The following is a 16,281-nucleotide window of genomic DNA, read 5'->3' as shown; positions in this document are numbered from 1 at the left end:
AAGGATAAATTATAAAGATAAAAATGCAAATACTGTATTGGATTTTATTTGGGTCTGGTTCCTGGGCACTATGTTCTGTGAGACTTTGAGTTGTTGTTACCATATGATGACTCGCCAAACTGATGGCATTGCTGCTGATTAATTTTTCTCGGACAGATGGAGAGTTTTGGCATTTTTCATGAAATGGATACAGTGTAAATGCACTGCTCTTTAAAGTGGGGATTTGTTCTGTCTCACGTCAGAGGTGTTGAATCTTGTTGTATCCAACAATCATGTGCCAAGTCATAATCTAATTGATATTTTATTCATGAAGAATGATAATGTAATTCCAAAATTATTGGGGCTTCCTAGTTTTTGTGCACAACCCAACCAAGGCTCATTACAAAAATACACGTCTCTATATACATTTATCCACCACAGTAATTAAGAAACTTACTGCACATTTCGCAGTAATTTCAAAGTTTACTGTCCGAAGACTGACACTTAAACACACGTTTTCATTACGTGTCCATGGCACGTATTGCTGTGTTTCAATACACTGATATTGTGGCTGTTAGGAATTCAAATATCCGAGGAGTGTCACTACAGATTAAAGCTCTGTGATGTTGGAAATAACCCCTACGTGCAGGATGTCAAAATAGTTTTGAAGTCATACCATAACATTCTGGAAGTTATTGTGTGTAAATTAGGCTTTATAAATCAAAACTTTGTACCTGTAATCATACTTTCTTGGTGAAAAGGAATACAATTAGTCAGGGAAGTGCCTTTTTATTCCACAAGTAGTGAAATGAACTCATCCTCTCGTACTGAGGACACACACATTCACAGTTGAATATTTCCATGTCAAAGTTGAAGCCACAGAACTGTACTGAAACGATGGTTTCATGTGTTCTTGCTTTATCTCTAAGTTTTGGGATGTCATTGAGTTTGCTCATTATATAACATTACGCAATTTAGTGAAAGATCAAATAGAAGACCAGATTTCACCAGCTTTCCTTATGAACCCAAATATGCCCTTTCAGCACTGATAACCCTGCAAAGTCAGAGAGGCACTATGCAACACCGACCTCGACCTTAAAGGACTTTTAGTACTAACTGCAATTACGGCATATTAATTATTTAAATCTTTTCATTTCATGAACATTTCATTAATAAACGCGCTGATGAACACAAGCATGAAATCAGTATATTTATTGCCAAACTTTGATTCTGTATCTCTTCATTTTGTTGCTAAGGTTCTTTTGTTGAAATATATCATTGTGAATTCATTTCCTCCTGTGAGCATTTGTTATTTTCTCTCAGTCCATTTTTGATGTACCATCAGGCTGTTGTTTATGCTTTAATATCAGGTGATTTTTGGATTCATATTACGACTTTATCTCGGCTCTGCTCATCAGCTGCTCCAGGTCAGCTGCATGAATCATTCATGCTGATACTAATATTATGGTGCTCATAGGGCCTACAATATTAGCTTGTGGACCAACATTATTAGCTTCTGGACTCGTCTTTTGCTCCTCCACCCCAGTAAACACAGACACACACACACACACACACACACACACACGTGCATATAAACACCATCATTATCTCAGTGTTGATGCAAACTGATGAATATTTGATTCTGCTTCAACTTGTGTCTGTGTGAGCGTGCCCAGATATGTGAAAGTGCAAGCATTTGTGTGTGTGTGTAAACCTACTGGTAAAGAGATTCCTTTCTGCATTTTTGCGTTTAGTGCACAAGTCTTTCTAGAATGCCTTGAGGGAAGGATAGTGGGCTTTGCTGGGGAGGTGAGGTGGGCTGGCTGCTGAAACAAGCAAAAACCTTCGTATTACCTCTTAAAAACAATCAATTATCGTGACCTGCTCTGCCTCCCTGTGGGGGTTCCACCTCTCCTCGAGAGCGGGCCAGGCGGCTTCGACATATGAGTCAGTGTTTGGAAGTGACAGGGCTTTAGTTTGCATAGCCTAACTTGTCAGAGCGCCTCCATAATCTCCAGTGTCAATGGAGCAGTCACATAAGGAATAGGGAGGCAAGCAGCCCACACATACTCTATTACATCGCTAATGAGTTTACTGGTGATATGCTTTCAGTCATGCTGGTGAGTGTAAGTTTCATCAGAAATGCAAGTCAACAGAACACAGTGAGGCTGGGTTCAAGCACAACCTACTCATAATTCCATTCCTCCAGTTGGATTTGTAGTGGAGTTTTAGTTGATCTTTTTTGGACTGTGAATGAATAAGATTGTTTATGAGTTATTACTGGCGTCTTCAGCATCACACGATGCTTCAGAAATCAATCTTATATGCTGATTTGGTGCTCAAGAAACAATTTGTATCATCAATGCTGAATAAGCTCTGGAATATTCTTGTAGAATCAGTGATACTTTTTTTTAAAAGACTTTTTCTGTGGATAGAAAGTTGCATTGGATAGAAAAGAGATACCATTTATGAGAAATAAAAATATTTTTTTGTCATTTTAAATGTCTTTGCTGTCTCTTTTGATTTATTTAATGAGTACTTGCAGATAATAAGTATTATTAGGCCTATTTTATTTATTTATTTTTACTTTTATTTATTTATTTTATAAATCTTAGTATCTTCAACTTTTTATTGTGGTATACAATAATACATAGTTTTTGGTGTGTTAATGCACAGTGATGTACTGTACAGCAGGTCTTGGGACAACATTCAAATGTCAATAGTCAACACTATTAGAAATTTTAAAATTTATGCCAGTTTTTGATGTGAAATACTAATGTAAAATAAAGTGAAATGTAAAATACAGTAACTTTAATCTATTTCTATTATTATTGCTGCAAAAAGTTTAAAAAATGGCAATGACATGAGCAAATAAGTGTAATGAGTGTAACTTGTATCGGTATTTTGTAATGTACAAAATGTAAATGATGACAAGAATTGAGGCTTTGTTTCTTTTTTTTTCTTTTCTATTTAGCAGTGGATTTGCAAGGCTGCTGTCCCACCCGGTTCATAGTTCCTCCGAAAACCACACACTGGGTGGCCATTATGCAGAGAGGGAAGTGCACCTTCAAGGAGAAGATCCTCAAGGCAGCTGCTTTTAATGCCTCGGCTGTCATCATCTACAATAACAGCACCAAAGAGGACACAGTCACGATGGCTCATGAAGGTGAGTGCCATAATCAATTTGTTCTCATTAAGACTAATGCAACTCTCTCTTTAGCGTCATGCAGATTTTTCTAACTTCTGTAGTCAGTTCCTTTAGATAGGAATCAAAGCTTGTCCCTGTTGTAGTAATTTTAACACTACATGCAGGAGATTTGTTAAGATCGTATGTGCATGTAAATGGATATTTTTATTTGACTGAATAAATCAATTGAAGGGAATATTTTATGACCGAACAGATATACCTGACCTGTTACATTTAGATCTTTTTTTTGTAGTGCTTGCAGCTGATTTTAATGCAGTGAGGTACATTATCTAGAAAAGTCATTGTCCAAGGACTAAATGGGAGTCTGTGTGTGTGTGTGTGTGTGTGTTTTGTCAGTGCAATAGAGAAACAGTTTTATTTTGCAGCTCCAAAATTTGCGAAGTGAAGCTAACTGCGAAATGAAACTAGCCAAAACGTGTGTGTGTGGGTGTGTGTGTGTGGGTGTGTGGGTGTGTGTGTGTGTGTGTGGGTGGCTATCACTAACTCTAGAAGAGTTTTGTGCAGTAGACAGCAGACAGTTTAAGGGAAAATGTTGCTGTGCTCAGCGAAAAATGTATTTTTATTATTATTTTATTTATTTTTTAAAGCATTTTAGTAAAAGCAACAGCTGACACAGTAATTTTAATGGGCATTCCATTCCATTAATGTTTACTAAACAGACCACACAGATGGTAACCGGACATGAGATAAACAGCACCACAATACATCAAGCTACATATAATACATTATGGATTGTTTATTATGAATTATGCAAGTGTTTATAATACTTTCATGTAAAATCAATCATGCTTTTTAAATGTATTGTAGTCCTGTTAGATAGTAGATCAAATTATAATACGCAGTTTATTACTAATTTTATTTTGATTATTAATGTATCATAACATGTCATTAGTATTTTTTTTTTTTTAAGACACCTGTTCAGAATATATGAATGTTCTTCATTTTACAAGTAAGTTGTCATTCTGTCTGAGGTAGACTTTTTTTAAACTGTTGATCTGTGTATACATGCAAACTGACATCTGTGACAGTTACATCGCAACTATTCTAAAAAAGTTTTTCCGCCATGGGTGCATTTTAAAGATGCTTTGAAACTCCTCGAAACCTCTTTGTTCTGTTCCATTTATGTGGTGTTCTGTCTAGATGTTTTTGAACGCAAGAGCACATCCTGTATGAATGTTTCCTCACTCATTCTGTGCTGCCTGCTCTCTTTAAGGGACTGGAGGTTGTTAATTAATGATTTATGTTATTTTTTTTAATGTTATGAGAAACTATTCGGATGATTCTCAGTTGAATGGAACCAAAACAGCAGCCTTGAGGAGCAGGAACATTCAGGATTAATTGTTTGTGTATGTAGGTATTTCATCATTTGTCTCGGGGTTATAAACCTGCCGTGAGAGTGTGACAGAGACTGTTTGGTTTTTGAGGGCATTCGGGCACGGTGAAGGACTGTGCGTACTGGAATTCATCCCCCGTGCAGTCACTGTTGCTCTGCAGGTGCACTCTCTCTACACACACACACACACACACACATAGCTTGGCACATATCCAAGAGCTAAGGATGCACATGGCACATAAGATTCAACCTAAAGCTTCTCACAGAACAACCTAAAGATGTTTAAAGGGTACAGTACAGTAAAAAAGGGGAAGATAATAGGAGATGGTGACTCATGGCAGCGCTATCAGAATGGGATCGATGAGATATTTAAATATAGCAGGATTGCATGATTTATTCAGAGGGTCCTTTTCCCCTGCCACCTATGGGATTCAAGCCTCGATGTACCAGCTGTTAATCTTGAGGTACCTCACGATTCAGCTGGATTTTGATTTATGGTGTCATGAGACAGTTGTCCAAGGGTTCTTGATGTATTTCTTTTTTTTTTTTTTTTACTTCATAGGGATGCAAGCCTTCGTGAGTTAGGGTGACTTGTTGCAAAATTCATTTTTAAGATCTTGTACAAGATCTTCTGTTTTTGTATAATGTGAATGGAATGCTAGACCAGAGCAATTTTATACTGATATGTAAGCTGTTCATTATCTTAGCTGTTAATTATGAAATAAAGCTGAAATAATATAAAATACAAATATTAGATGGAAATCTTAAACTGAAAAGCTTAAAGAAAAACTTGAAATGCTACCTTGATTTTTCCAGGTGAATCATTGTTCTTGCACCGCATAATTTTTTTTTTCTGTTATTATTATTATTATTTCCTTTTTAAATACATGTGAGGCAGTATTTTCATATGTAGATTTCAGTCACATATTCAGAATACTATCTTTTAAAAAAGAAAAAAATGTTGTGCATCCACAGGAAGTTTGGGGTTGTGTGTGTGTGTGGGGGTGGAGACATGTTTGCAAACAGAAAGCTGCAAGCAAACTGAACTGACACATTTCTTTCAAGAGCAACAAACTTAAAGATTTAGTGTATGTGCTCATAAAGGCTGTATTTATTTTATCAAAAATACAGAAAAAACAGTACTCTTGCAAAATTCTATTAAGATATAAAATAAAAGTTTCTATTTTAATATCCTTTAAAATATAATTTATTTCTGTGATGCAAAGCTGAATTTCCATCAGTCATTACTCCAGTATAAAGTGTCATCCTTAAGAAATCATTCTAATATGCTGATTTATTATTAGAATTATCAATGTTGGCAACAGTTGTGCTGCCAAATATTTTTTGGAGAAACTGCAGCACTTTTTTCAGGATTCCTTGAATAAAAAGTTAAAAAGAATATAATTTATTGAAAATATTTATCAGTCTGATACCAAACTTTTGAACGGTAGTGTGTGTATATATATAATATGATATATGGTAACACTTTAGTTTAAGGTGCAGTATTTGAGTGCATATTGTAAATATTTACTGTAAATGTATTTATATAATTAGCATGATAAGTCATATGCTTTTCTCTGAGCATTGTTTTTATCATAGCATCAACATCTTTAATTATCTGTTCAAGTACAATTTAAAGACACTGTTATAGGAGTTGAAACCAAAATGTAAAACCAGTTACATGCTGAGTGCATCTAAATTGATCATGCCAAATGCTCTCTCGAGTCTCGAGTGGTTTGAAGGATTGCATCACCTTCACTGTCTGTGTCAGTCAGCATGTGCAGGGCTTAAGACCACCTTTGAGGGAGTTTCCCCTTTAACACAGATCGATATTTGCATAGCTTGACCTTTATGCAAGGAACAATCAATAATGAAAACAATTAATTTCTAAGCACTGTTATAAAGTAAGGCCATTTAGACTTTGTTTTAGCATTTCTAAATGCATTAAAGATGAGTCAATAACATTTTTTTACTTTTTAATCCATATTTGGTTAATTTTGTTGAGAGATCTATTGGAATCATATTTGATAGATACGATTGTTATTATAGCTCATAATATTTAGTTTTGTAAGACTGTATGTAGTGTTGTCAAAAGACCCGGTACTTCTGTACAAAGTCGGTACAAAAAAATGAAAATGAAAACCGAGTACCCGGTCAACCCGGTTCTTGATGCATACAGCGCTATGATTTCTGCAAAGCAGAAAACCCGGACGGAATCTCAAAATCCAGTCATGAAAATGAAACTTACATTTTAATATGGACAGCCATGAATTTGTCAAAGTTAGCATAAATTAATCAAATCAAATCTCCATATGGACCAGTATTTGTAAAAAAAAAGTAGGTGGAAATATGAATCCTGCATGTTCTGCGCGTCTGTGTGTGAATGAATAAATGGCAGAGATGTGCGGGTTTGTTTACTACATAGACTGAAGTGCGTGACGCTTGGAGTAATTTCAGCATCGGCCGTCTCAATGAGGACATAAATACATAAACAGCATCACCAGAACTGTTCTGAGTCACTTCACAAGCATTTTACTGTTTCATTTGAGTAAAACCAGTGTCTGTTTAAAGGTATTCACGGTAACCCATCAAAATAAAAGTTCATTTTTACATAAAGGCATTGTGCTAGAAATATTACTGTTATTTAGTAGAATGTATATGATACTGCTACTACTGTTGAAAAAATCTACAAAACTTTTTAAAGAAGTAAATCCGATAATATTTCTTCCATGTTTTAATTTTAATAGCAAATCCCCTTTGTTTACCAAAAAATAAAATGTGTTTAAATTTCATTAATTAAAAGACAAATTACATTTGGGTGAAACTTGTTTACTGTTTTTCATAATTATATTGCTTGTAGAAAAATGTGAACACAATTGCTTATAAAAAAAAAAATAATCTATTCAAAACCATAGCAGTTTTGGGGAAGTCGTGCCCTAATGGTTAGAGGGTTGGACTCCCAATCGAAGGGTTGTGGGTTCTAGTCTCGGGCCGGATGGAATTGTGGGTGGGGGGAGTGCATGTACAGTTCTCTCTCCACCTTCAATACCATGACTTAGGTGTCCTTGAGCAAGGCATCGAACCCCCAACTGCTCCCCAGGCGCCGCAGCATAAATGGCTGCCCACTGCTCCGGGTGTGTGTTCACAGTGTGTGTGTGTGTGTGTGTGTGTGTTCACTGCTCTGTGTGTGTGCATTTCGGATGGGTTAAATGCAGAGCACAAATTCTGAGTATGGGTCACCATACTTGGCTGAATGTCACTTCACTTCAGTTAGTAGACTGCAAATTAAACCTTTGTTTATACATGATGAAACAACCATAATGTCAGACACACAAGCAAGCCACATTCACACTGACATTCAGACTCCCTTTTCACACTCTTTGCACCCTTATGACATTCAGGATTTGGCTGTAAGATGCAGCAGTTTTTATACACAAGGGATGATTCACCTTTGATTACTTCCATAATAAATGCATGCCTGTTGACCCTGTAGCCTTACACTACAGTCGTAATCCACTGATTGTATGTAGTTTTAAGCATTATCTCTTCATTGGACATATACTATATAAAGCTGTTTTTAATCATCTGCTGAAAGTACTAATATGTTTTTACACAATATAATTATATAATTAATATGGTGTTATGTTCATTTTCTTATAAATATAAAATACTATTTCATTCAACATTTATTCTAGTGCTTACTAATAAAATGATTTTATTTTGCTTTTCTTTATTAGGGGAAAAAGTTCTTTTTTTGTTGCATTTCAGAATGTTGTATCCTGATGTATGTAAAGAAATTAGGATTTGTTTCACTGTGCTTCACATTTCTTTGTAATCAACGTAATTCTTTAAGAACCTATGTGGTGCCTTTCATGAGGTTTTGTATAATATAACCTGTGTCCCTTGTGCTTCTTTCACAGCCCTGCCATGCTATCTGCTGCTACAAAGCTGTGAAAGTAGATTTGTGCCTTGTAGACTCTAGAGGCCATGAAACTCGTCATCAGAAAAAGCCAGTTAATGTTTTATTATGGCATCTCAGTGGTTTATCAAAGAGCTTTACCTCAGAGATATGTTTCCGCAGTCTTTCAGTCCAAACACTTGCAGTCTAAAATGCCAGAAACCACAAACTGAAAGTTGGATGTGAAAATGTCAGGGCACATATGACAGAGGCATTCTGGGATATATCTCTCAAAATGGTTTGTATTTAGAGTTTGTGCCATCAAGGTTAATCATATCGTAGGAATAGTCAATATAACAATGTGTTGAGTCTTGTTTGCTTAAATAACAGCAGAAAAATAGTTATTTGCCATTGCATTTGTTTTCCTGTATATAGGGCAGTTCAAGTGCAGAATATAGTTAGATTAGATCACTGACTAGGACAGGTCAGCAATAGGTTTCTGTCTGTACTGTTCTGACCTTATTATTTCAAAGCCTAAGGGCCAGTATTATATCAGTGTCTGTGGCACGGCCTCAGCCCTAGATCGGTGTTATGGTGTGCGTTTATGGTTGGGGGGGTGGACGGGGTGTTTGTTTGTCCTCATTTTATGTTGGCATGATTACTGTGCCATTTGTGTGACTGTAAATGTTTATTAGGTCAGATCAGAAGTATTCAACTGTATCTGTACATTTGTATGCTTTCAATACAGGTAAAAATAATAATAATAAATCCATGCATCGGCAATATGTTATGCAGCTTTCCTGTAAAATGTTGTTTGTGTGGATCTCATACTTGTTGTATATTTTATATTTAGTACTTTATCATTTCAGAAAAGTCTTTCCAAGTGAGTTTTCATAGGCCTCATTCCCACTGTTTTTGACCAATTCAATATGAAAAAATAAGATTATTTTGATTTATCCTAAAATAAAATATGAATAAAACATTTCTGGGTTCCCACAGGTCCTTGAGATCCTTGAAAATTTGTGATGTCCTTGAAAGTACTTGAATTTATTTTGTGCAATAAGTTTTCTGAAAAAAAAAATCGTATTATTTCCTTTGGTTCACTAATATGTTATTATGCTAATACTTTGTGACCTATGCATATTAGCTTGCTTGATTTAGGTTAGTTACACGCATTAACATGCTACGTTAAGTGTTAATTTGTGTTGTACGTTGCCATGACGTTTACGCACCTACAAAACTGCTACTATAGTACCTCAACGTTTCACAGACACACCATGAAATTAATGTTGAATTGCTTAGCTTGTTAAGATAATGTTAACCCCTGAGGCAAGAAAAACTTACAGGCATATTCATATATCTTAAAACTTCTGGTTACAGTACATGACCCTAAGTTCTTTTCAATGAAATTAATGCAAAATAGTGTTCCTAACCATTCAGTATAATATGGAATTGTCCCGTATTCGTAGGCATACGCCATATGACGATAGACCATAAAGACAACAAATTCATCATTCTTTTTGCACTAATAATTTTTTGAATTGCGAACATAGCCACTCAAGGAAGGGTTTAAGACCTTGCAGAATCCTCTCTCTGCTGGACGCTCCCACTTCACTTGCGCTAATGGCAATTCCCTTCACCATCTGCATTTTGATTTTTCAGTTTGGGTGAATGCAACATCCAGCTAGGCAAGAAAACATGCAATCTGCCTGAGGGAAGACATCTTTAAGTTAATGTTGTTAAACAGAGAAACAAAACGTCCCAAGGTTACGCATGTAACCCTAGTTCCTTGAGGGAACGAGACGCTGCGTCGATATCGCTTTGGGGAACGTCCCTGACGAGACCGGCTCTGAACATCGTGTGCAAACTGTCCAATGGACGGGCGTGACGTCACGGAGCGGGGTGACGTAGCGACCAGGAAGCTATATAAGCACGTGCCGTGCAGCTGGCTTCAGCTTCGAGTAGGGAAGCAAGCGCCGGCAGGGGTGCCGGGAGTATGGCTCTGCGACGCAGCGTCTCGTTCCCTCAAGGAACTAGGGTTACATGCGTAACCTTGGGACGTTCCTTTTCGGGAACTCGAGCTGCGTCGATATCGCTTCGGGGAACGAGGTGCCCACGCTGCCAGACTACCAAATCCCTGCCTAGTGTGTTTCCGGAGAGCACAGCTTAGGACGAGAGAACAGAAGAGCCCGGGGTGGCTCGCATATCAAGATCGTAGAATCTGACAAATGTAGAGGGCGTGGACCACCCCGCAGCGTTGCAGATGTCCAAGAGGGACACACCTGCTGAGAAGGCCTTGGAGGCCGCCATACCCCGAGTAGAGTGAGCCTTGGCCCCCAAAGGAGGGGGAAGACCAGAGGACTCATAGGACTCGTTGATAGCCTCGACTATCCAACGACTAAGGGTCTGCTTGGTGGCAGGAGAACCCTTATTAGTAGGACCGTAGCATACAAGCAATTGGTCGGACTTTCTCCACAGGGCAGCTCTGTGGACGTATGCGTCGAGTGCTCGCACTGGACACATACAGTTTAGCTTCTCTTGGTCTGGCTCCCGAAAGGGAGGAGGACAGAAGGCCTGCAGTACGATAGGCTGTGGTGTAACAGAGGGAACCTTTGGAACATAACCCGCTCGAGGGTATAAGAATGCTTTGGCCATACCAGGGGCAAAGTCTAAATAAGTAGGGGCCACCGAAAGGGCCTGGAGATCTCCAACTCATTTCAGCGAGGTGATTGCCAGTAGCAGGGCAGTTTTCAGTGTCAGATGTCTATCTGAGATATCTTGTACTGGCTCGAATGGAGCTTTACAAAGAGCCTCTAGAACCACAACCAAATCCCATGGGGGAATACGGGACCGTACTGGAGGTCTCAGCCTCAATGCACCTCGGAGGAAACGTGTAACTAGGGGGTGTCTACCCACTGACTGATCATTGAAAGGGACATGGAAAGCAGCTATGGCCGCCACGTACACCTTTAAGGTGGAGTGGGATAACCCCGCAGAGAGCCTAGCTTGTAAAAACTCCAGAACTGTACCAACTGGGCAGTTAACAGGGTCAAGATGGCGATCTCTGCACCATGAAGTAAAGAATGACCACTTCAGGGCGTACAGTTTCCTCGTAGAGGGAGCTCTGGACTGGAGGAGGGTCTCAACAACCTCGGTTGAGAGACCAGCTGCTAACAGTTGTGCCCCCTCAGGGGCCACACCCACAGCTTGAACACCTCCGGGCGAGGGTGGATTATCGTGCCCTGCGCTTGTGAGAGTAGGTCTTTCCTGATCGGTATCTCCCACGGAGAGCCGTCGAGGAGCGAGACTAGATCTGAGAACCATATTCGGCCCGGCCAGAACGGGGCTACTAACAACAGACGGACCCCGTCCTGGCGTACTCTCGCCAGAACTCCCGGGAGCAGAGCGGTAGGGGGAAAAGCGTACAGACGAAGCCTCGGCCAGGTCTGTACCATAGTGTCCAGTCCCAGAGGAGCTGGATGAACTAGAGAGAACCAGAGGGGACATTGCGATGTCTCTTGAGTCGCAAAGAGGTCCACCTGAGCTTTGCCAAACACTCTCCATATCTGCTTCACCACCTCGGGGTGAAGCATCCATTCCCCGGGCCTCGGCCCCTGCCTCGACAGTATGTCTGCTCCCACATTCAATCTCCCAGGAATATACACTGCTCTGATCGAGATGAGTTTGCCCTGGGACCAGAGAAGGATCTGGTATGCCAGCTTGTACAAGGGGCGTGAGCGCAGACCCCCCTGGTGATTGATATAAGAGACCACTGATGTGTTGTCGGTGCGCACCAACACATGGTGACCTCTCAGGTCTGGGAGGAAATATTTTAATGCTCGATAGACTGCTAACATCTCTAGGCAATTGATGTGCCACGTCAGGTGGCGACCACTCCACAGACCGCGGGCAGGGTGGCCACTCATGACCGCACCCCAACCGGTGAGGGACGCGTCTGTCGCTAGCGTTACACGGCGACGAAGAGCTCCCAGCACCGGGCCCTGATTCAAGAACCAAGGTTTCTTCCACATGTCTAAGGCACGAAGGCATCGCCGCGTGACCTTGATAACTCGAAGTGGATTTCCCCTCGGGGAAAAGCCCTTGGACTTGAGCCACCACTGTAGGGGTCTCATGTGCAGCAGGCCAAAAGGTATCACGTTGGACGCAGCTGCCATGAGCCCTAACAATCTCTGGAATTGTTTGACAGTGAGTGACTGGCCTTCTTTGACTCTCTCGACTGAAGTGAGGATCGACTCGATCCGAGCAGGAGACATACGTGCCTGCATCGTGGTCGAATCCCACACTACGCCTAGATAGGTGGTTCTCTGAACTGGAGAAAGTACACTCTTCTTGGCATTTAGTCTCAAACCCAGCTCCCCCATGTGTGCGAGAACGACATCTCGATGTCGAACCGCCATCTGCTCTGATCGAGCTAAGATCAACCAATCGTCGATATAATTAAGAATGCGGATGCCCTGCATACGGAGGGATACCAGAGCCGCATCTACACATTTCGTGAACGTGCGGGGTGAGAGTGCAAGGCCGAAGGGAAGTACTCGATATTGATAAGCTTTGCCCCCGAAAGCGAACCTCAGATACTTCCTGTGTTGTGGAAGGATGGATATGTGGAAGTATGCGTCTTTGAGATCTATGGTGACAAACCAGTCCTCGGATCTGATTTGAGCTACAACCTGCTTGACAGTGAGCATTTTGAACTTCAGTGACATAACTGAGCGGTTCAGGTGACGTAAGTCTATGATCGGATTCAACCCCCCATCCTTCTTTGGAACTATGAAATACCGGCTGTAAAATCCGGATTCCCTGTCTAGAGGAGGGACCACCTCGATGGCCTCCTTCCTTAATAGGGTATTCACTTCTTGTTCCATAACCAGAGCCTGCTGGGGGCCGACCACAGTCGGTGTAACCCCGTTGAACTTCGGTGGTGGACGACCGAACTGAATGCAATAGCCTTTTTCTATTGTACGCAGGACCCAACGAGATACATTTGGCAGTAGCTTCCACGCTGCTAAATAATCTACTAAGGGAATCAGTCTCTCGAGACTGACCTCTGGTGTAAGAGGCCCCCGAAGGGGCGGCGAGCCTCCTAGCTCCGCTGCGCTCACGGGCGGAAATAACTGGGAGTAGTGCTCGCGGGAGGCCGCTGCGCCCTGAAGCTCTGGCAGGGTTAGCAGACCGACCTCCTGAGGGCACTGAGGTGAGGCGGGCACCGTAAACTGAGGTGGACCGCGCTCTACCCCAGTAGGGGCTACCCTCTGGACCCTGATGTCAGGATCGTTTCGTCGAGGACTTCCGGGCCTCGATAACTGTTCTTAAATCGGGCTTTTTAGCTCTGGAAGTCCCCGACTCAGGGCGTCGCTGAGGCCCTCGGTCCCGACGTGGGGGAACACGAGCGGCGACACTCTGCTTCTGCGCTTCCCGGTATGAGGAGCCGGTATGTGGCGTGGTGACCTCCTGCCCAGATGCACCACGAGAGCGACGAGGGAGGAAACTCTGGAACGCCGCCGCCTGTTTGCGTGCCTCCTGGAACCTGTCGACGACAGTGTTGACTGTGTCGCCAAACAGGCCCGAGGCTTGAAGCGGGGCGTCCAGGAGGCAGACCCTGTCTCTTTCTTTTATCTCTGACAGGGTCAGCCACAAATGCCTCTCCGCGGCCACTAAGGCTGCCATAGACCGCCCAATCGCGCGAGCGGTCTCTTTAGTGGCGCGGAGGGAGAGATCAGCGGTCTTTCTAAGCTCTTCAATATCATCAGACTTAATGCCCTCTCCCTCATCGATATCTCCCAGCAGGTCGGCCTGATAAGCTTGAAGGACTGCCATGGTGTGAAGGCAAGCCCCAGCCTGACCTGCTGCCACATAACCTTTGCCCACAAGCGATGATGTAACTCGCAGCGGCTTAGTGGGCAATGCCGGAGCCTTTAGGGACGATGCCGAGCCGGGTGACAGATAGCCCGCGAGCGTCTGTTCAACCCGTGGCAACGTCCTATAACCCCGCTCTCCCAGCCCCATCACGTTGCCATAATATAGTGAATCGGGGCCAAAGAGGCGGGTCGAATATGGGTGTTTCCACGATCTCGATAACTCATCATGGAGATCGGGAAAAAACGGTAGACTCCGGCGTGGAGGTGGTTGCCTCGGCCGCAGAAAGCGTTCATCTAGCTTGCTTTTCTGCGGCTCAGTGTGTTTTTCTGCAGGCCATTCGATTTTTAATCTATCAACTGCGCGTGTAACCACCTCCAAAAGCTCCTCATACTGGGGCGATAGGGGTGGCGAATCCCCAGCAACAGTCTCCACGTCAACCTCCTCGGAGGAAGAGAGGCGGAGAGCTGATCCCTCACCCTGGGGGGAAGAAACCGACGAGCGTGCTTCCGAACCCAGGGTTTGGGCGCCTGATCTGGCAGATGAGGAAGGAGATAAGGACTGGCCCGTCTCCATTCCCTCTGGCAGATCCACCTGCGAACCCCACGAGTGCAGCAGCCGCTCTGCCTCGGCAGAAGCGGGGCCAGCACCGCGAGGAACGCTGGTGAAGGCTCCCTCCTCGAAGAGAGCCCTCCGGGATCGAAGCGCCCGCATTGGCAATCGCTCGCAATGCGGACAGTCGGCCCCCTCGAGAGCCGACTCAGCGTGCTTCGATCCCAGGCAAGCCACGCACAGATTGTGTGTATCCCCGCTCGTGATGTAGCGAGGGCAGGGAGGAACACAAAATTTGTAACGCGGCTTGGAATCGCCCTTTAAATACTTGGTCTTTTGCTTTGCTTTTGGCATTATTGAGCTGTATTAGCGATCTTTTAATGGCTAAGGAGACAGACAACAATAAATAGGACCAACGGGACAGACTTTTAAACATGCACACACAGAGCGCTTGCTGACAGAGCGAAGCTGAAGCCAGCTGCACGGCACGTGCTTATATAGCTTCCTGGTCGCTACGTCACCCCGCTCCGTGACGTCACGCCCGTCCATTGGACAGTTTGCACACGATGTTCAGAGCCGGTCTCGTCAGGGACGTTCCCCAAAGCGATATCGACGCAGCTCGAGTTCCCGAAAAGGAACTACATATTTTTAAAATTGTTACTTTTAGCATATTCCTAAACCTAGACCTCATTAATATTGAAGAACAAATTCATGCACCAAAATCAGCCCACGCACTCCCAAGTTCTGTTTAATGGAAAAATATTTATTTCATTTATTCGTAGGCTACATGCTTGCAATAACATTTTAGATCAAAATCATAAATGTCATTGAAAAAAAAAAAAAAAAACTTTATTGAATGAAGTTTCATAGATGTTCAGTCGTTATACTTTGTGTAACACACAACCATAATAAACAAAACTGATAAGAAAAAACTAAGCAGCAGCTTAGTTATTTCAACAACAACAACAACAACAAAAAAAAAAACATCAGATTTTAAATGTAATGCAGGCAATTCTGGGAATGTCAGTTTACTCACTGTAAATTATAAAGTCTTTCTCCACTTCCAAAAAATGCTATACTACTGTAAAAATACATGTAACGTCCAATAAAATTTTTCACTGTGTATATAGTAGGAGAATTTGCCACTAACCATTTAACTGGTTTTTACTCTAGTACTCTATTTTTACAGTTTTTTTACCCTTAAATAAATTTTTACAGCATGGTACAGAAAAAATATTTTGAGCGTCCCTTATTCTGTCTCTTATATTGCTATAGTCCCATTTTCTGAAGTTGACAACCCTAATGAAAAAGTTAATATCAGATCATTTTAGAATACAGTATAGGATGTACTGAAAATCTCTGTCATAAGGCCAAAGAAAAAAGAAAAATGCTTTTTTTGCATAGGTGTGTTTGACACATGAAACTAACAATTTA

The 16,281-nt window shown here is 41.8% G+C and overlaps 1 protein-coding gene across 1 annotated transcript in view; it reads left to right on the top strand.

Annotated features, from left to right (window-relative positions):
- Positions 1-1,922: 1,922 nt before the first annotated feature.
- LOC113113326 (E3 ubiquitin-protein ligase RNF130-like) overlaps positions 1,923-16,281 on the top strand; it is a 30,291-nt gene continuing 15,932 nt past the window's right edge. The window contains exons 1-2 of the mRNA XM_026279444.1: positions 1,923-1,926; positions 2,915-3,145. Of these exons, the coding sequence (XP_026135229.1) occupies positions 1,923-1,926; positions 2,915-3,145 (235 nt within the window). The remainder of the gene's footprint in view (positions 1,927-2,914; positions 3,146-16,281) is intronic.

The sequence above is a fragment of the Carassius auratus genome, chromosome 14, assembly GCF_003368295.1.
Source record: "Carassius auratus strain Wakin chromosome 14, ASM336829v1, whole genome shotgun sequence".
Lineage (NCBI taxonomy): Eukaryota > Metazoa > Chordata > Actinopteri > Cypriniformes > Cyprinidae > Carassius > Carassius auratus.
This window is presented reverse-complemented; position numbering and strand designations above follow the sequence as displayed.